This window comes from Etheostoma cragini, chromosome 17, assembly GCF_013103735.1.
Source record: "Etheostoma cragini isolate CJK2018 chromosome 17, CSU_Ecrag_1.0, whole genome shotgun sequence".
Lineage (NCBI taxonomy): Eukaryota > Metazoa > Chordata > Actinopteri > Perciformes > Percidae > Etheostoma > Etheostoma cragini.
Window position 1 is genome coordinate 13,253,068 of NC_048423.1, and position 19,834 is coordinate 13,272,901.

General features: G+C 40.6%; 1 protein-coding gene across 20 annotated transcripts in view; it reads right to left on the reverse strand.

Annotated features, from left to right (window-relative positions):
- dst (dystonin) overlaps positions 1-19,834 on the reverse strand; it is a 107,433-nt gene that overhangs the window by 19,755 nt on the left and 67,844 nt on the right. For 17 of the 20 annotated variants that reach the window (XM_034898751.1, XM_034898746.1, XM_034898745.1 and 14 more), the window contains 22 exons: positions 19,630-19,796; positions 19,341-19,497; positions 18,721-18,847; positions 18,484-18,534; positions 17,253-17,488; positions 17,001-17,130; positions 16,497-16,696; positions 15,531-16,029; positions 13,691-15,159; positions 6,432-6,593; positions 6,060-6,230; positions 5,642-5,808; positions 4,352-4,511; positions 3,792-4,118; positions 3,555-3,639; positions 2,756-2,997; positions 2,390-2,596; positions 2,098-2,217; positions 1,800-1,907; positions 1,496-1,714; positions 1,210-1,413; positions 268-499 (listed from right to left, as the gene is read on the reverse strand). In XM_034898751.1, the coding sequence (XP_034754642.1) occupies positions 268-499; positions 1,210-1,413; positions 1,496-1,714; positions 1,800-1,907; positions 2,098-2,217; positions 2,390-2,596; positions 2,756-2,997; positions 3,555-3,639; positions 3,792-4,118; positions 4,352-4,511; positions 5,642-5,808; positions 6,060-6,230; positions 6,432-6,593; positions 13,691-15,159; positions 15,531-16,029; positions 16,497-16,696; positions 17,001-17,130; positions 17,253-17,488; positions 18,484-18,534; positions 18,721-18,847; positions 19,341-19,497; positions 19,630-19,796 (5,440 nt within the window). The remainder of the gene's footprint in view (positions 1-267; positions 500-1,209; positions 1,414-1,495; positions 1,715-1,799; positions 1,908-2,097; positions 2,218-2,389; positions 2,597-2,755; positions 2,998-3,554; positions 3,640-3,791; positions 4,119-4,351; positions 4,512-5,641; positions 5,809-6,059; positions 6,231-6,431; positions 6,594-13,690; positions 15,160-15,530; positions 16,030-16,496; positions 16,697-17,000; positions 17,131-17,252; positions 17,489-18,483; positions 18,535-18,720; positions 18,848-19,340; positions 19,498-19,629; positions 19,797-19,834) is intronic. The other 3 variants (XM_034898755.1, XM_034898759.1, XM_034898743.1) reach the window with 2 other exon arrangements.

The window sequence follows — 19,834 nt, forward strand, 5'->3', positions numbered from 1 at the left end:
CAAACTTAGATTTTTCGGCCAAGGATTTTAAGAAATGCTTGCACATGTTATGATAGGGGAAGAACTAAAGATTTGGCCATTGATTGGGTTTAGTAAGCCTCTGATACTTTTCCTACTGTTAACCTTTGTTATGTTATTTGTCTAATTGGCGCTTATAATGATCCCACAGCCATATCATGGTGTAACCCTTCAAACTGGATTCAATTAAATAAAAAGAAAGGGAATACAATTCAATTAAAAGATAAGATGATATAATATGTCCCATACCTTTGGCAGACATGTCTTTGTGTGCTCCTACAGATCGTGCAATCATCTCCTCGCCTCGTTGCCTCAGTGTCTCATAAGAGGGCTGAAGCTTCTCCAAATCCACAGAGACAGATTTATTTTCAGTAATCTGTTCCCTGATCTTGTCGACCTCCACTGAGATGGACGGAGGCTGCCGCAGACGTTCAGCGATCCGTTCCAGGGATTCCAGCATCGGGTCAATTTTATCATGGAACTGGTAGAGAACGAGGAGAGGAAACACCTTAGTTTGTTTTTATACTTTGTATATTAATATCAGTAAAAAAAGCTTGGAACATGTTTAACCTGTGTTACAAAAAAGGCACTGTACTTTAACAAGAAACGTCCTGTAAAACCTATTGTTCATTTTTATTATAGTCTTTTATGTATATGATGTACAATTTATTATATATGTATTTTCTGACTGTTGACTGTATTGTTTATTTAATTTTAGTATTTTTACTGTATGTACTAAACAAGACAAATTCTCTGTCATAGAAAACTGACATTATTTGGAAAACTACTGTTTGTTTCTGAAATTTCAAAGAAAAAATCCAGAAAAGACAGTAATTAGAATTCAAAGATTATTAAAAATATGAATTTGTTGCAGCCCTCATACAAAATGATCATGATTCATAAAGCTTTAGATGGTAAAACATGGTCATCATGTAAAAATCTAATGTCCTAACTACTTGTGGACTCTATTTGAACCCAATATTATAGTTATTTATTTTTAAACATAGCAAAGTGGCTTTTTTATATTAGAACATTTTAGCTTAATGGCAGATTGTTAACATTTAAAATTGGAATTTCTTTAAATTGATAGATGGATGGACAGGGAACATGAAAACACTGTGAGCGGCAATTTCTTTAAACTCTGCTATGACAGCAAATTAAATATGAAAAATGGGAACAAAAGCTCCTCACCTGGGTGGATTTGGAGATGGCCTCGTCCAGAGTAGCAGCTCTCTGCTTGACATCAGCCTTGAGCTTTGTGTAAAGTTGGTCTGTAGCTGTGTACTTCTCTCTGATAGGTATTCCCTCCACTGGGCTGATTTCAAGTAACTGAGGTCCGGTCTTATTCATCTTGTCGATGTGGGGCTTGTGCTCGGCAATCAGCTCGCGCATTTGCTGGAGAGGATATGGCATGTTACATTTTTCATTCCTTAAATAAAAGTGTTGTACTGAACATCTGCCTCTGATGATGTCTTACCCTCAGCTCTTCTTGCTGCTGCCTAAGTGTTTCATACTCGATGGAGGGTGGAGGCAGCTGGCTGAAGGCCCCCAAGATTTCCTGAAGCCACGGCCACATCTCCTCACAGGTCTCCCAGAACTGACTGGCCAGAGACTGGGCTCGCTCAAGCTGGAGATAGCGCTCCGAGTTCAGTTGACTGACAGTGCCGTACTGATCCAAGAGTGTCTGGGTCCTGGCCTGATTGAAAACCAAAAAGATCAATTCATTTATGTACATCATCTTAATGAATACTTCTTTCCAATTATAAATGTAGTTTTTTCACCTTTAAGATTTCTTTCTCCTCTGGGTTTTTGGTGTTCATGATGGCCTTTTCTGATTTCACAATATTGTCCACAGCATCTTTGTGTCTCATAATGTCCATGGAGAAGACCTGGAAAACCAGTAGAGTGAGTTTGACTGGACCTTTCAAAACAAACCTGCTGTGTTTACTGTGTCAACACACACACACACACACACACACACACACACCCACGCACGCACACAAACACAAACACACACACACACACACACACACACACACACACACACACACACACACACACACACACACACACACTGACCCTCTGTGCTTGGAGCTGGGCTGTGGTTTGGTCCTTCTCCAGCCTGATCTCACCCATCGACAGCAACTTCCTCTCAGCTTCAGTCAGCCAGGAGAGTTCAGCGTCTGCAGCCTGTTCGAACTGGAAACAGACAAAAAAGAAATCACTGACATTTTTTCCATTGCAGGAAATTAAAGTAGGAGCAACTAAATAAACAATTTAGTTTATTTAACAACAATTAAATGAAATTAAAAAAAAAACTGAAAGAAAAAACAAAAGAAAAAAAAGATGTTAATCAGTTTCTCTGGTTTACCTGCTGTGACTTAAGTATATCAGCGTTGATCTGGTCGACCTGCTGGCTGACGGTGTCGGAGACGGCTCTGTACCGCTCATTATCCTCAGTCACCAGCTTGTCCAGACCCTCACGAGCGTGCCAGGGAATCAGGTCCAAGAGAGAGCTGCTTAACTCATTCAGCTTGTCCATCACAGGTTTTTGGTCTTTACTTTCCTTCAACAACGCCTGGACAAGATTACATGACAAACAGAACACCAACTTAAGAATAGTGAATGTACAGATGTGTTTTCGTAAAGCGGCTAACTGAGTGTTAGACGTGTTTTATGTTAAAGATCACATTTGGTATTAATTTTGTTCTCATACTTAAATTGTAGAAACTCTTACCTTCTGCCTGCTTTGTGCTTGAAAGAGCTGCTCTCCCACTGGCTCCTGATAAGCAAAAGCGCTGACCTCAGCCTCTACTTTCTCGAGCCAGGAGCTCAGGTCTTCATGGGTATGCTGCAGCTTAGTAGAGAGACTCCAAACCCGCTCCAATGTTTTTAAACCGCTGTCACTCAAAGAGTTGATCTCAGCGTACTTTGTTTTTATTCCGTCCAGTTTGCCTTGGATAACAACCACCTCATCACCTATAAATAGAGAGTAACATATTTTACATTGAAGGAGTTTCATATTTCTACTTTAGTGTAAGGAAGTACAGTATGCCGCTAGCTTAGCTGAACACAGAGAGCAGACGCAAGTTATGTAAGCAGCATCCTGCACAAATTCTGATGTTTTAATGACAAAATGTTGTTCAAAAGCCACACATTTCAAGGAAAGAAAAATGCATGTTAAAACCAAATTACATACACAATTATGGTAAGTAAAAGAATAGTTCAACATTTTGGTTATGTTGGATAAGTGAAAACTGGTGGTGATATCTTCTCTGTAATTCTCAGCAAATAACTTCATAAAATGTTGAAATATTTCTTAAAATAAGCTGATAGGGACAACACTACCAGTTTTTTCAGAAAGTTAGATTTTAAATCATTTTTTCATTTACAATTCTAAAAAAAACACTTTATCTATTGTTAAACATCTGCTAAAATAAGACCAGAAACCTTATGATCTGTATTAGAGAGAGAGAATTGTTTGCTGAGATTTGACTGTTTGACATACGATAGGAAAGTCATAACGTCAGACATGCCTGTTGATTGCTTCAGAAGCTCCATCCCATTAGAGATGGCTTGGTCAACATTCTTCTTCCTCAACTCAATATCACTTTGTAGTGCCTAAAAGGAGAAAACAACCTTAGAAAGTCATTGAGAGCAAAAACAAACTGTAAACAATACATGGGCGCAAATCACTAAAATCAACTGAAACGTGAATAATGCAACTGAAATGAAAGGACAACATAATGTGTGGCCTGAGGAGGAGTGTATACCCGTTGTTCTGCACGCTGCTTTTCAAGAACATCTATTTTGTAGTCCTCCACGGACACTTCGCTCAGCCTCACGTGCACCTCGTTGAGCCAGTTCATGAGGGCCACTTCGTCCTCTCCAAACACCTGGGCGTTTGCCAGAGCTTGTTGCAGCATCTCAGCTTTTCTCCTGCATCGCTCCTGGAGCTCTATGTAACTGGCCTGGGTGGCGTCCAGTTTGGACTGCACAAACTCCTTTTCGTCGACTGAGCTCACAGTTTTGAGCATGTGACCCAGACTGACGGCCTGTAACAGGTCTTTACTGTGATTCATTATCTCCTCCTCTAAGGCCTGACCAAAGGAAATGGGAAACAAACCAAGGAAAAATGACACAAACACCAAACACACACATAAAACTAAAATATAAAAAACCAAAATGAATAACAAACAGAATGGGAAACAATAAAATGCACCAACTTAAAAGTAACAAGCAAAATAAATGAAACTCAATTCAGATGGACATAGCTGATTGGGTCATACAAATCCCAAAACATGTGGCAATGAGGTCAAATGATGGATATTACCTTATGCTGAGAGATCTGATCTTCCAGCTTAGATGTCTCAGTGCCAATGGGTTCGGAGTTTGATAGGTGTTTCTCTGTGGCGGCCAGCCATTCGCTCAGGGGCTCTAGGGTCTCGTGGAACTGCTGAGTGACCACTAAGATGCTCTCCAGTTGCTTGTGCCTAGCGCATTGATGTAGATAGTGATAACAGTGGATTAGGAGCAAAGTAAAGTAATTACTGTTTTAATTACTGTTTTAATTCCCTGGACTGTCCTCTGGACCCCATAGAGAAAGTAGGGGAGAGAAGGATGTTAGCCAAGCTGACATCCATCATGGACAACACCTCTCACCCCCTACATGACACTGTGGGGTCCCTGAGCAGCTCCTTCAGCAGCAGACTGTTAAACCCATGGTGTAAGAAGGAGAGGTACCGCAGGTCATTCATCCCGGCCGCTGTCAGACTCTACAACACCTGCACTACCTAATAATGTTGTAGTTTCTGTTCCTTTTTCTGTATCTTTTTTACTCCCATCTACACCACACACTTTCTCTTTATCTTTATTATCGGTATTTATATTATTTTATTACAAGTACTTACTTTTCAATATTTATGGTCGCAGGTTAATATAATTTAGATTATGCTACCGACTCTTACTTTATTACTCTAATTACACATTCATTTTAATTTTAACGTCACTTACACCGCAATATTCTTTCTTGTATCATGGCAACCGCACTTTAAAATACCTTTATTTGACGCCATTTTGCTTGCTTTCAGTCTACCATATAATCATTGTCTATTGTTTGCCTGTATTTCTTGTGTGTTTACTTGTTTGTTTGTTTTTGTTTTTGCTGTTATTGAAGAATTTGCTGCTGCTGTAATAACAAAATTTCCCCGTTGTGGGATTAATAAAGTATAATCTAATCTAATCTAATCTAATTAACAAACTCAAAGTGACAAATCTATGAACATTTCTAGAAATACGCTTATTCATTATCGATACCACTCTCAGAGTGGTAATGATCTTCTTATCTAACTCTTTGCAAAAAAGCAAATAAGTGCATTTTTCTGAAATATGAACTATTGCTTTAAGTTTCAGTAGGAGGAAAGGAAATGTGAATTTAGGAGTTTGGCGTTCTTTATAGGTTTTGAAAATTTCCAGATCCAAATCAAGGCAAAAACAAGTTCAATTAAGGAATAGAAACACACAACAAATTATATCTTAGGAAAGCTTTTCATTAGCAAGTTTTAAGAAGTACGCTGAAGCACTGCCTTTAGAAGGACTTTTAACATTACGGGTTTATACAGACCTGTTTTCAGCCTTCTTGAGCAGAGTGTCCCACCTCTGCCCCAGGCATCCGATCTCTTTTGCAAGCTTCTCTTTATCTACAGACTCTGCCCGTTCTGCAACCTTCTCTCCCTCTTTTCTTATCAGCTCCACTGTTGGCTTTCTGTCATCCAGCAGTCTCTGTAAGAGCTGTCAAAGGCAAACAAAGGAGGAGAGTTATTAGGCGCCTTTAACATGTTCTGACCGCATGCATTGCTTGATGGTGAAAAACAGTAAATCTAACAGGCACAAATAAAGTATCCATTAAACTAAAAGCTTTGTGAACCACACTCGTGTTTATCAAAGGATGTCGACTTAATAAAACAAATGGCTTATTGAAGTGGAAAGATTTAACAGTTAGTGTGTTTTAATATGATTGTACCACGTGATAACCGGCTTACTTTCTGCTCTTGTATCTGTGCCTTGACCACTTTGAACTCTGCAGATGGAGGTTTTTGATTGGCCACGAGTTCCTCTGTGTCAGTCAACCAGCTGAGCAGTGACTCTAAAGCATCTTGGAACCTCCCACAATGCAACAGGGCTTCGTGCAGCTGGGCTGAACGCTCAGCAATCTGCAGACCACATGGTAAATATAGATGTCACCTGTTAAAGCAAACTTCAAACTGCACCCAGTAACTCATCAAAGGATAACACTATAACAAATAGTAAGAACGGATGACTCATTATACTGACAATATCTATTTATACTTCCAATAATGACCAATGTTCAAAAGCAAAGATCAACCAGTCGGACCGGTAGTATAAAACAAAACCTTTTTATTGAGGGTATTCCACTTTGTGTTGACTTCTTCGAGGTCATCCTCAAGCTTCTTGGTGCTGGTGCCTTTGGCAGCGTTTTGGATCAGACCGTGGCCGAGGGAGCTGATGTCTTGAAGCTGAGTCTGCAACGGATCAATGTCCTCTTTCTGGAAAGCCTAAAGACAAATCAGAATAAATCCAAGTGCTCACATTATAATGCCATAACCTTTATTTGGAGGTTCATTTAACAGAACGGATTTATGTTCCAATTGTAAAGACCAGATATTTCACAATGCAGTCATTTTTTTATTACATTGTTTGGAACTTAACCAAATTAAAGTTTTAATTCATTCAGAATAATGCCTCTTTTACTGTAAGAGTTTGATTACAATGTTGCTCCCTGTAACAACTGTCTTCAAATCATTGTGTGTTGATTAGCTTTACACAAACTAACATCTGTAAATCTGAAACACATCAAAAATGTGACAATAATACCTGATTGTATAAAATAGGATGATAAATATCTAGTTTTTAAAGGAAAAAAAGTCAAAAATTATGCCAGGATGTCTTCCCATATCCAGAGACACAACATCACCTCAGAAATGGTGGTAAAAATCCAAACACTAACCAGGCAACAGCTTCTAGTAAAGCATAGTTAACATTTAACACTCAGCTGTGCAAAATCACAGGCTGAACTAGTGGGCAAAACCTATTTCACTCATCATGTAATCAGACATAAGTAAAACACCAAGCCAGCAACTGGGAAAAACTCATCCAAAGAGACGTATGGTGTAACATGTACTGGACCAGCTATGAACAAAACTCAGAAATGAAGGATGAGGCTCTTGTTGCGCACCTGTGGGGAGAAATAACCCATAGGGTCCATTTCAGGACATGCAGCAATGGCATTCAGTAAGGCCTCTATCTCCTGCTCTCCTGCATGCTGGAACGTCTGTAAACTTTTCGGCAGACAGGCCTCCACTGATTGCAGAAACTCCTCCAGCTCCTCCATGTTGTACTTGGATGCCCCTTGTTGCACAGTACACTCTTCGGTTTGCTGGCGGCTGTCTATGGGTAGAGTTACAGAGTTTCCATATGTCTCAGGCTGTGTCACCACCACACTGACCAACTCACAGTCGTCCTGAGATGATACATCCTCTAACAGCTCAGCTGTGGAAAGCTCATCATAGTCTTTTAAAGTCCTGGAAAACCATCCCAATTTTTCGTTTTGAGACCTGGAGGCTGACCCTGAGGATAACCTCCCTGTGGAGTATTTGCATTCTCCATTGTTGAGGGTGTCCTTTTCATTTAGATCCACCACACCCAATTCTGTTTGTCTCAGCTCCTGGACCAAGCTGCTGCTGTGGTAAAGAGACCTGTTGTCCCTCGCAGATGAGAAAGAGAACTCCTCCGGCCCTGAGCTTAGCGATCGCCCAGTTCTCAGGTCCCCGGACATATGCATCGCCTCCGAAGACGAGAGGCTCCTTGTACCGGGGCCTGCTCTTTTGTGGGATCTATGAGCATGCCTCTCCTTCTCCACAGTCGGGCTATATAGACCTGAGTCCTCTTCAGATGTCAGTGAGCTAGTCATACTCTGCCCTTTCCTGCCATTGCTCAACCCCGGCCTCTCCACACTCCCAGAACATAAGGTCCCACTGCGGCTCGCATACTCGCCCATGTTTGTTGGGGCAAAAGTCCGCCAGGAACGACGATGATGTGGATGATCCTTCTTCTCTCCTCCCTGGAGACGTGACTTGGGCAGCACTGTATCAGTAGCCCTGATTATGTGCCCATTGAGTTTAAGTCTATCAAAAATGACACGTTCATCCAGCATGGCAGGTTTGCGGGTTCGGAGCTCAAATGAACTAGAAGTTGATAGAGCTCCATTTCCACACGTGCTGCTGATGTCCAACGTGCGGTGAGTGTAAGGTAAGGTGCCTGTGAAGTGCCCGGATGAAAGGCTGCCTTTAGAGGCCGAGTCTATCTGCTCGTTGAGCCGGACGGTGTCATAAATGGACCTCTGGGGCACATAGCAGTCATCAATGTTCAAGTCCTCATCCTCCCCCTTCCCCACACAGGAAGGGTTTTGTCTGAGGCAATCTGGTCTGCTCAGCGGTTTGCCCATGCTAAAACAATTGTCAATACTCACTACAAAGAAAACATTAAGGATGTAGTGAAATCCTTCGAGGTATATGTTGTTTTAGTGCACGCTGAGATTAAAAAGAACAATTTGACTACTTGACGTGAGGAGCAATCCTGTGCAAAATCAACAGTTTTCTCCTCTTTAAAATGAAGAGTTAACAGATAAATAATAAAAATAAAATCCACAATTTAAAATGTTCTTTTAAAAATTATGGGCATATAATGGTTTAAGTTGATCTAGTTAAAATAAAATAAAGGCTTTAAAAAAACAGATATGGCAAACAATATAAAAAATCTCAAAGAAATCTCTCTAGGACTGTATAACAGCTTTATATTATGTAGTAGGAATGAAAATCCAGTCATTCAATACACTATCACTATTCACCTATCCCAAAAATATTCCTCTAGGCTTTTCTCTGTGCGTTGCCAATACTTAATCCCTTTTCCTCTGGTCCAAAGTGCTTCTCTTCCCCTAAAATCCTCGCAGCATCCATGTGAGCTAAAGGAAAATCTTCAGTGCAAAGTTAAAATATCCACAGGCAAATCCAACAGGCTCTACCAAAAGCTGTGGGTAGATCTGGGGAGAGCTGGTACTCCTGGATAAACAAAAAAGCCTGCCCTTTCTCCCTCATCGCTCCCTTGCAATGACAGACACCCTCCTGGCAGAGGGTTTCATGCCCCGCCCCCGCTCATTATTCAGACAACATCTGCCACAACTCCATTTGTGCTGTGAGCCGCGCCCCCCGCCCCCCCTTTCTAATTCTCCCTTATGTCAGCATGGCCCATATGACTTCACTTTTAAGCCATCTTCTGCATCCTGACACAATCACTTACTTTTTTTCTCTTCTTGTGAGTGACTGAGGGAATGGAGACGCACCAGTTTTATTACTACACAAAAAAGAAACCTAGACCAGCAGGCAGCTCCCACTCTGATGACATCACACTATTCTGAAATAGATACACACTTTTCCTTTTTTTCCTCTCTTTGCCCTCTGTTTTCTTCTTCTATGGACGGTTGCTGTGGACCCTGCAGATATTCTTAATTACTGTGGAATGCTGAGGGAGGCACAGGTCCCAGGTAATTTAACACTGACGGCTCTGCCAAGTGCATGAAGGCACTTTTTATGTCTAGTGACCGGGGCAGGAGAAGAAAGGAGAATAGGGGAGATAATGAATGGAATTTATTTTTGTTTCCTTGATTGTCTACACCACAGTGGCCCGGTAAGGAGCTGAACAATCCCAACTTCTTTGACTTGATCTGCATGCATGAGAGGAGATGGAAAGAGGATGATGGCAGAGATAAATAAGCAGTTAGGATCTAGTGGGGTTTTAAAAAGGATGTTCAGCCATTGAAACCTGCTTACTTTTTAAATATTCCAGCCTTTTCCTGGCTGCTGCAATGCCCTTTGTCCCCCCTGTCCCATGTATCTATATGGAAATTGGAATACAGAAATTGGGAACGCTGGATATCATTGAAGCACTGCATACAACAGCACAACGGCAGCTAAGCAACAAACTTGAGTCACACAGGGAGCAAAGTGCTTTCTATGGAAAAGAGACCAAAGCATTGTTAAATTCCACCATTGTTAATTAATGTTATCTTAGATATTCAGTTTGCTACGAAAATCTGCAAATATAAACTTTTGATAGAAGCAACAACTGTGGAAAAACATAATTGCCCGACAGCAAAGAAAAGTGTACAATGGTACCTGCATAGCAACTATCCCACAGAGGTTTCATGTTTCACTTTAAGAATAGTGTATCATTGTTATGTGGCTGTGAGTCAGCGACACTACGTGGTCACAATGACACTTTTTGCCCTCATTAACTTCAATGGACCGAGTTAGCTACAGCAGGATTCAGATGGAAGAAACTCCTTCCCGAATATGTAAGAGACACTGATGTAATGTCTGAGAGAAAAGACAAACACGTCAACCCCCAGTGGTGTTGAGTCACTAGAGCTGCCCTTTAAGGTACACATACAGATATACATACACCATGACTACCTCAGCCGAGCTAGTGCAAATCTCAAGTGAAATACCAGAGTAAACACATGAAGTCAGGCATGTCTCTTTCAAAACTTGACCTAAAATGGTAAGAGCACATAAAAGAGACGAATCCAAGCGCTGTCTTTCTCTGTTTATTTCTTTCTCAACAGCTGCCAACAAAGCCTACTTTCCTACAGAAACAAGAGCATGACCAACTGAACATGAATCAAAATATGACACAGTCATCTAATGTTTTCAAGCTGCAACTGAATAAAGAAACAAATCAAGTCTTGATAGTGCTTGGCTTTGGCAATTCTCCTCCTGATGTATTGGTACCAATGAGTACAAAAGGTTTTCCCACCAGCAGCTAAGGGCCGTATATGCCCTCTCAACCCAGACTGATGACAGGACAAAGCGGGGGTAAAACATGCACCATGACAACGCTGCTGAGCAACAATTTGAATCAATCACTTCTTTTTAATAGTTTCCCTGAAAGGCGTTTAAACCAAACGCCACATAACAAGCTGACACCCCCGCTACTTCCATGATATTTCAATCCATGTATCTCTTGGATGTAACCCTCCTGCAGCACCCCCCCCACCCCCCCCCCGTAATTAAAAAAATAAATAAAATCCGTTGACCTATATCTTAGGATAGATCTGTGTCATTTGCCTATACTCGGCTGTTGTTTTATAGTATTACTATCTAATACTACAAATGAAGAAGTGTGTCATTATTTTACCTCTAAATATAGGTTAATCCTCCTTTGGAAAACTCCACAGGAATTTTTTAGGCTTTTAAAATATTTTGCATCTGTCTGTAAATCTTGCTAATGGCCCCTTGTTTTATTCCTCACTGATAACAACTAATGTCGCCATTTATAGACAATATGGAGAGTCAGAAGAATTGAAAACAGACCATTATAACAATTAGGAAGCTGTGTGGTATGCTTGTAGTACTGCATATTAGAGCCCAACCGATAATATTGGTCGATATTAGGAATTTCCCAAACTATCATATCGGCATTTATAATGGTCAATAAAAAAAATTAAAAAAAAGTTCTTAGAACAAAAAACCCGATAACCAAAAAAACACAATAAATACACGGTTGGCTGTTGGTTAACGTGTTTTTGTTTAAATCATTTTAAGTTTCATATCTTGTTTGTATTTTTATTTATTAGAACTTTAATATATTTTGATGTTCCTCTGTTCTGTTGTGACAATAAAAACAAATTAATATATTTTTTTAGTGAAAACTCATAAATAACTACAAATAACTAATGTTAGGAAAATCTGTCTATGTTTTGTTGCAGTTTATTTAAAAAAAAATTATATATTGGCCAATAAATCGTAATCTCTGTTTTTTTTTATTACCCAAATATTTGTATCAGTATCGGCCGTAAAAATCGGTCAGGCTCTACTGCATATACGATTACTTTTATTAACTGTACATGTTTAGTCCAAACATTTGTACTACAATACACAAAAGCCTAAACAATAATCTATATAATCTGGGATTCTATTGTTCATTGGCATTTGGGCTGCTTTGCATCAGCTATAAAATCTACTATAAGTGTGTGTCTCACAAGCTTTGATGGTCGCTCAGCCCAGCAGTAAATACTGGAACCATCACTTTACTAACTGGTGTCTATGTCAACATAGTCAAATTATCACCAGGCTATAACAAGCTTAGAGCCCAAGATAATGTCAGGCTATGAAGTTCCATGCATCAAACAATAACAGTTTAAATGTTAAGAGATCAAGATGCAGGCCCAGCTTCATTATTGGGACCATTGAATCAAGTGACGTCCTGCTGGTGACCACCTGGCTGTGACGGTCCAGCCCTCCTACACCATCACTGCACATGGGCCGCAGCTCTTTTGTTAACACCAGATGCCCTTAATGAACCAGCAGTCCCCAGAGGATTGCCATGTATATAGCAAGTGTGCTCAGTGAAAAGCCTGTTGGTAATCTGCCCTGTTGCAAGGTTTTGTAAATAGACAGACAGCATCTAAAACATTTACATTTTTAAATATATATATATGAAATCTAGGTGAGAATACAGCGTTCAGCAGAGTTTAATTCATGTACTGTGAATTCATTATTTAACAGGCTGACAAATGCTCTGTTCATAGTAACAATACAAATAGCATTTGACAATAACTGCCTGTTTGAATACCAAAAGGGACTTTTGTCTTAGTGTCCACAATCTTTGGATGAAAAGAAAGATAATATTACGTTTGAATACTTAATTACAATGACCAAATCAAATGTATGCATGTTAATTTTTCTATAATCTGATTTTAAAAGAAAGGCTTTTCTCAAATTAGTTTCAGTTGAACTATTATGAACAAATTGTAAGAGCACATGAGTTGATAATAATGTTAAATATGTTGGGTCTAATTTGGAATTTGTTCCACCATTATCCTCACTAACCCCAAAAGACTGAAACTTATTCTAAACCTCTCTCTGATTCAATGTTACATAGCTGTAATTCCTTTGACGTCTATGTTAGCTAAAACAAAGTCAATTAATCAACACAACATAATTCAGCAACTATTATAATCATTGATTTATCGTTTGAGTAATTTTTTTAAATAAAACTATTGTTTTAAGCTAATATTAGATTTTTCCAAAATCAGAACGTCTCAACATAAATTCACCATATTAGTAATATAAATCCCCGTTGATCATAGGCTTAATGGCACATGGGTAAGCAAGTCACTAAGTAATCCATCCACAGTTAACAAGGATTCACTATGCCACATGTACGGTTAACATTAAAAGATGATTTATAAAATCATGCTGAAAATTATTAATTCAATAGCTTAGAATACTATGCACTAAAATGGTATGTGTAAAGGCTTTAGGCCACCCTACACTTTATTGTAGGCCCAGTTTAATATGCAACTTAATTTTTTACAATATTAGTAGTTAGGGTTTGAAATAATCATTTGTTGCAGCCTTAATCTATTTCGGAAATAAAGTTCATGCAAAAAAGACGAAAACAACGGTAACTGTGCCCTCAATTTTACAAATATTCTTTCATCCAATACAATCCCTTTTCTTTATTTAACCAATTGAATTCAATGAAATTCCATGTTTAGGCCTAAATAACAAAATAAATGTTGGGGGTACCATACCTTAAAGGCCTCCAGCTGTTGGTTGATGACATCGGTCTCCATGCCGACTGCCTCCTGTGACGCCTCCTTGCCGACAGCACTGTAAAGTTTATCTTCCACTTGTTGGAGGTTACCATACAACTCCTCCAGTTTGGTGAGAGTGCTCTGCACCTGCAGCTCTCTGACTTTAGCCCTGTCCAACAGTTTTCCACACTGCTTACTCAAAGCATCCAGGTCCCTCTTCAGGCCTAACAGGTCGGGTGAGGTTTCAGTCTCTAGCATCTTCTTACAGCTGTCTCCAGCATTGGCAGTGTTGGCCATCAGCTCTTGCAGCTTAGCCACAAAGCTCTGAATGTTGTCCTGCTGTTCTTTAAGAGTGCCCAAGTCAAGATCCACAGGAGCCATGCTGTCCAGTTCATCATCCAGGTCTGTGAAACGGGTAAACATCTCACGGATACGGTTTTGGAACTGCCCAATACCCTGCAGTTTACCCTCCATGACTTGGCACGTCTCCTCTAGTTTCTTGTTAAGGGTGCTGTAGTCTTTTTCCACATTGTCAGCCTGCAGTAAGAGGTCTGTCACTCCATCAGCATCAGGGACATCAACCACAAGCTCCTTGGCCAAGGTCTTTAGGTGCTCTACTTGGTTCTGCACTCCCTCTAAACTCTTCTGTTGGGCTTTCATGTTGGTTAGGTTCTTGTTGCTGTGTGCCTGCACTCCCTGTGACTCATAGACATCCACCTGCTTCTTAGCCCCCTCAAGTTGACCCCTTGCCTCTTTATAGGCATCATTAAATTCCTTAACTGTGTGAGAAACCTTCTCCAGAGACTCCCTTTTGCTCTGCAGACTTTCTACTATATTGTCTACTCTTCTGCCAATGCTAGCTTTCTCCTCTTTGATAGCTTCAGTATCTGTGTTGGCCACCTCAAGAAGGCCATCTGCAGCAGTGTTGAGCTGCTCCAACATCCCTCTGTGCTTGTCAACATCCTTCTGAAGAGCTTTGACCTGAGAAATTGAGCTTTCTACAGCGATCGGATCAACAGTGAGTTTAACTCGGCCCTTGCTAGCTTCACACTCTTGGATCCAAGAACTGAGCTTCTCTGCATGCTCCTGATACTTCATAGATTTTTGCAAAGCAGTCTGAAGTTTGTCAGCATGCTCCACATAGCTCTTCTTCACCTCCTCCCAGTTGGAAGAGAGCGTAGTCAGCTGCCCTTGTAGTGCCAACTTTTCTGCACCGTCAGTGTTGTGCAGAAGCATCTCCCCTTCACCGGTGATTGTGTTATAAGCTTTCTCATGTTCACTGAAAGCCTTTTGGAGTTTACTGTGCTCCTCAAGGGTTTGTTGCAGGATGTCCACTTTGGCAGAGATGGGCGGGGGCTTAGACTGTTCCTGAAGCTTCTCACCCAGCCATGACTGGAAGTCTTTAGAGGTTTGATGGAACTGCTGAGAGCTGGCAAAGGTTGAGTTGAGCTGCTCGATCCGCTTTGCTACAACAGAGAAATATGGCAATTAGTGAGTTAAATGCTGCAACACCTCTTGTGCAAAAAGTGAAATGAAAAAGTAGCTAGTAATATCGCTGCATTTGACTTTTGTATTCCACATCTGTGATCTACTTTAGTGGGTAGTCAAGGAAAACCATGCAAGCCAAATATAAAATTAATAGTAAAAACAGTTGACAAAAAGACAGAGTTTGAATACTTTACAAGAGCAACTGTGATTACTACAATTACTACAAAAGCCTGTCGGGAAATTGTTGTCATAGAATAAATATATTTTAGTCTGAACCAACACAAATAGAATGTTTCTTTCTTTCCAAACATTACAACATTATATTATTGGGTTAGGTTAAAAGGCGGACCTGCTTTCTCTTCCAGCTGTTTGAAAGGCTTGCTGACACTCTCCAGCTGCCTGACCAAGTCTGCTTTGAGATAGTCCTCAGTCACCATTGCTATGAGCTCTGCGTTGATGGCTTCAGCCTCCTTCAGCTTCTTCCTCTCGTCTCTTAGCTGTGCTGAGATGTTATTGACATCCTCCAACTGCTTCTTCACAGCTTCGGGCTGGGTGCTGTGGCCCTGATGATTGGTGAGTTGATTCTCCAGCTGAGTGGCAGTCTGATTGACACTCCTCAGTAAATTCTGAAACTGCCCCGTCTTTACCACCGCCTGGTCGATGAGGCTATCTCGCTGGTCCAACTTTCCTGTGAGACCTTGCCACTTCTGGGTGACGCCAGCGAGCCGCTCCCGCACTAGCTTTCCACTTGAGGGGTCCTGTTTGCATGAGGAGCTCAGGATGGCAGAGGCAGCTTCCTCTAGTTGCTCATATTGAGGTTTTCGGCTCTTAAATTCGTTCTGGAGGATCTGGATGGCAAAAATCAGTCAAGATGAGCATTCCAACCACATGACATTCTGGTTCTTTAGAAATGCACAATCCTCAAGTTAGGCAAGGCAAGGCACCTTTATTTGTATAGCACATTTCAGCAACAGGGATATTTGAAGTGCTTTGCGTAGAAAATTAAAGAGCCATAAAAAACAATTAAAACATTCAAAACAGATAAAATGCAAGAATCAAATTTACCGTGCAGTAAAAGAACAAGTTAACCAAGTCCAACCCGGGCCTCACATAGGATTTATACTGTATATATGTTGCAACTCAGGTTCCAAACCTGGCTTATCAGAGTACTTAACCAGTTCCAAACTGGACCTTCCAAAGGACTTAACCAGTTAACCGGGTCCAACCCGGGACGCCCGGAGGACTAATACTTTATCTCTTTTTACGTTTGCAACTCAGGTACAAAGTTATTCCCAAGAACCTGCACCATGCTTACCTGAACTTGTTGCTTCTGCATTTTAAGCATGTTCGGGTCTATCGAGAGGGGTCCGAGGACACTCATCATCAGCTCTTTCTCTGAAAGCCACTGACCAAGCTGCAGCTCTGTTGTTTGGAAGATGTCCAGGTTCTTGTTAGATTGCTCCAGGTGCTGCTTCCTCTCCTCAACAGAGCCACTGATATCTGCCCAAGCAGCATCTGAGCAGGAGGGCAGAACATTCACACCAGTGTGCATTAGTCAGCATAACATCACCTTTCTATCCACTGTTCTCGTAGCAAAACTCCCACTGCGCGGGACTTGGCACTATGAATGTGTTAAGTTAACTGCTGTGGCAGAGAGCAGGTAGTGAGACACTTTCTGTATGCATGTGACTAGATGAATACTACTGCCTTTACTCAAATGCCAGTTCTGTTATGAGATCAGTGGGATCCAACACACATCTGACCGTTTCAGTGACATAAATTACCAAGGGCCATCTGGAGACAACACCTTGGTGCATACCTATATCTGCCAGCATCTGCTTCCATTTTGCTGCCTCGGGGGAGTTCGGATGAGTCTTAATCAAGTTGAGAAGCGTCTCTCTTATCTTCTGGACCTGCTCCTGTTTTTGCTTCATGTCATCCTCAAATGCCTGAGATGATAAAAAATGTACAACTGCTTAAGCCTGTGATCTTATTTAAAGAAAAACAAACAGTGAGGACTGTGTGCAGTTTCAGAACATAATCAAACCATTTGCTGAGCGACAACAAGTACCTTCTGCTGTTCAAGCTGTGTTTTCACTGAATCTTTCTCTGTAGCTTCTTTGTTCCAAGATGCTGCAGTCTTTTTCATGTCCTTCAGCCATATCATCATGTTGTCTGTCCCCTTCTGGGCCTCTTTCAGTTCCTGCACCAAACTACTCAGCTCTGCTGCCCGACCCTCCAGCGTTTCCCCAAGGCTTGCGTATCCCTCTTTGACGAATGACATGTTCTGCTGAATCAACATCAGCTCTGTGGACGTCAAAAAGAATTCTATCACGTTTCCTTACCAGGACTTTATAGACAAAGTGTCATCATCATGAGGTTATGTTTACAGTGAGACACCATTAATATAGTAGCCTTATGGAACAATATTTTCAGAATATGAGTGAAGTAGTAAGTAACACCCACTCACAGCAAATGGAATTGAAGCCTTTGTGAAAATCCGTGGCTCTTATCCCAGTAAATGATTAATTCAGTTCAAAATTGGGCCCCATGCAAGAAAAACTAATAAGAACAGGTTTATTCTGGAGTGGCAGATTCGAGTGATTTAGGAGAACTTGTGCATTTACCAATACAAGTCCAATAAGTAATCTACAATTAGTCGGATTTTCTCCGCATGTTTGACTTAAGCATTATAATGCTTATATTTTGGATGAATCTGGAGTTTAAAATAATAAAATCTACAAAAAATAAAACATAATAAAAATAAATGAAAAAATATGTGAATTGAATATTGTGTGGTGTGCATAAAGGCTTTTTCCTTTTGTTTAGATTGTATTGCTATGTATTTTGGCTTGACAACAAACCTCACGGAAAACAGTAAGAGAGTCATAAACATGTTCTTGCATGAGTACCAATGAATGTAGCTCTTATCTTATCAATTGTCCTCCCTCTGTGTGTAAATGAATGTTTGGGCCTTTAAATGTTGATTAACTTGCTATCAACTGATGAACTAAACTGATATGACATGATGAAAAATTGTGAAATTTCTCACTCCCTATGGAGTTTGGCTGAGGCGTAATTGCTCAATTGGGACATTAAAAAAGCAGTGTCTAAGTTCCTTTAACTTTATCACTCATAATCTAAACATACTGTTACAGTGATCTTCAAAAGTTGCTATTTGTTTGGCATAGATCCCCCACAGACAATAGCAGTGTTTTGAAAACCAGCCATTATACCTACACAGCACACCACAAACAATGTTTTTACAGAGCAGCATCCACATACTGTACACAATTGATTACCTTTATTGGTTAGGTAGGAATGGCTTGCTGGACCGCCACCATTAGTATGAGCTGATGCAAAGACATAAGACAAAGCTTGTGTAAAGGCCAGGCAGACTATTTAGGATCGTTGGCACAAGATCTTTCCATGGTTTCTAAGGGTTAGGGAGTCTACATTACTCAGAAGTTCACCCAAACACCATGCTTCCCATCCACTGATTGATTCAAACATATGAGGTTAAGTGTGCTGACGATTACCTGACTTGTTAGGGGCCTTGGTCTTGGCGGGAGATGTGAGGAAAGTCATGAGGCTGCATAGCGCTGACCCTTTACTGTTCAGGTCTTGGACAGCAGGGTCTTTGGATGTCCACTCATCTAACAAGCCCTGATTAATCAGACAGATACATGTTATTATATCACATAAAAGCAAAGGCTGATGTTTGTAAATGCAAGTGAGAAACGGGATTAACCAGAAAAAATAGATAATTTGGCCTCTGTTGGTTTTTATTTGTTGTGCTATTTTAGGATCTACTTTTGTGATCTTTTCTGTAACATCTTCTGAAGCAAATAGTCTCTCTTCTGGACAACATAGTGTTTCACTCCCAGATCTATCCTGTGTAAACACATACCATCCATCTGACCGATTAGTTGGCAGAGAAAGCATGTTAAGATGGTGGGGAGTATAGGGAGGACAGGACTATAATCTATTAAAACACACTTAACATATATATTGCAAAACACACTCCTATACTGTGCCAGATAGAAAGTGATACATACATTGCTTCTGTTCCAGCACTGAAAGTTCAGTCAGACAAAATCTCTACAAGAATAATTCTTGTCTCCACAGTATAGTAGACTTTGTATTTATCTTGACTCACATTGACTATCTGCAGGTCCTCTTCTAGACTCTTCACGCTGCTGCTTAGCTGGACCGCAGGTACTTTCTCATTTGTCTGCTCCAGCCACTTGGTGAGGGCGCTAGCTGCAGATCTGAACTCTCCCAGCTGGTCCTGACAGAATGATACCTCCTCTTCCCTGTAATAAACAAGAATCGGTCATATCACGCATGCATCTGTACATTATACAAACATTATGAAAAGATGTTAGTTTTATTAAAACTGTACAGACAAATACCTTTATATTCCCCCTCCCTTGTCCCCATCTTACTTTTCTTTGACAGTGTCTTTGAAGGTGCTGAAAATATTTGAGAGATCGTCCATCCTGCTCTGGATCTGGACTTTGTTTCCATCGTGGCTTATTTCAGACAGCTCCGTGGACAGAGTCAGCAGCTTCTCTAAATCACTGGCATGTTCAGCCATCTCAGCTTTGGTGTTCTACAGTGAAATTATAAATTTCATTCTTTGCTGTATTA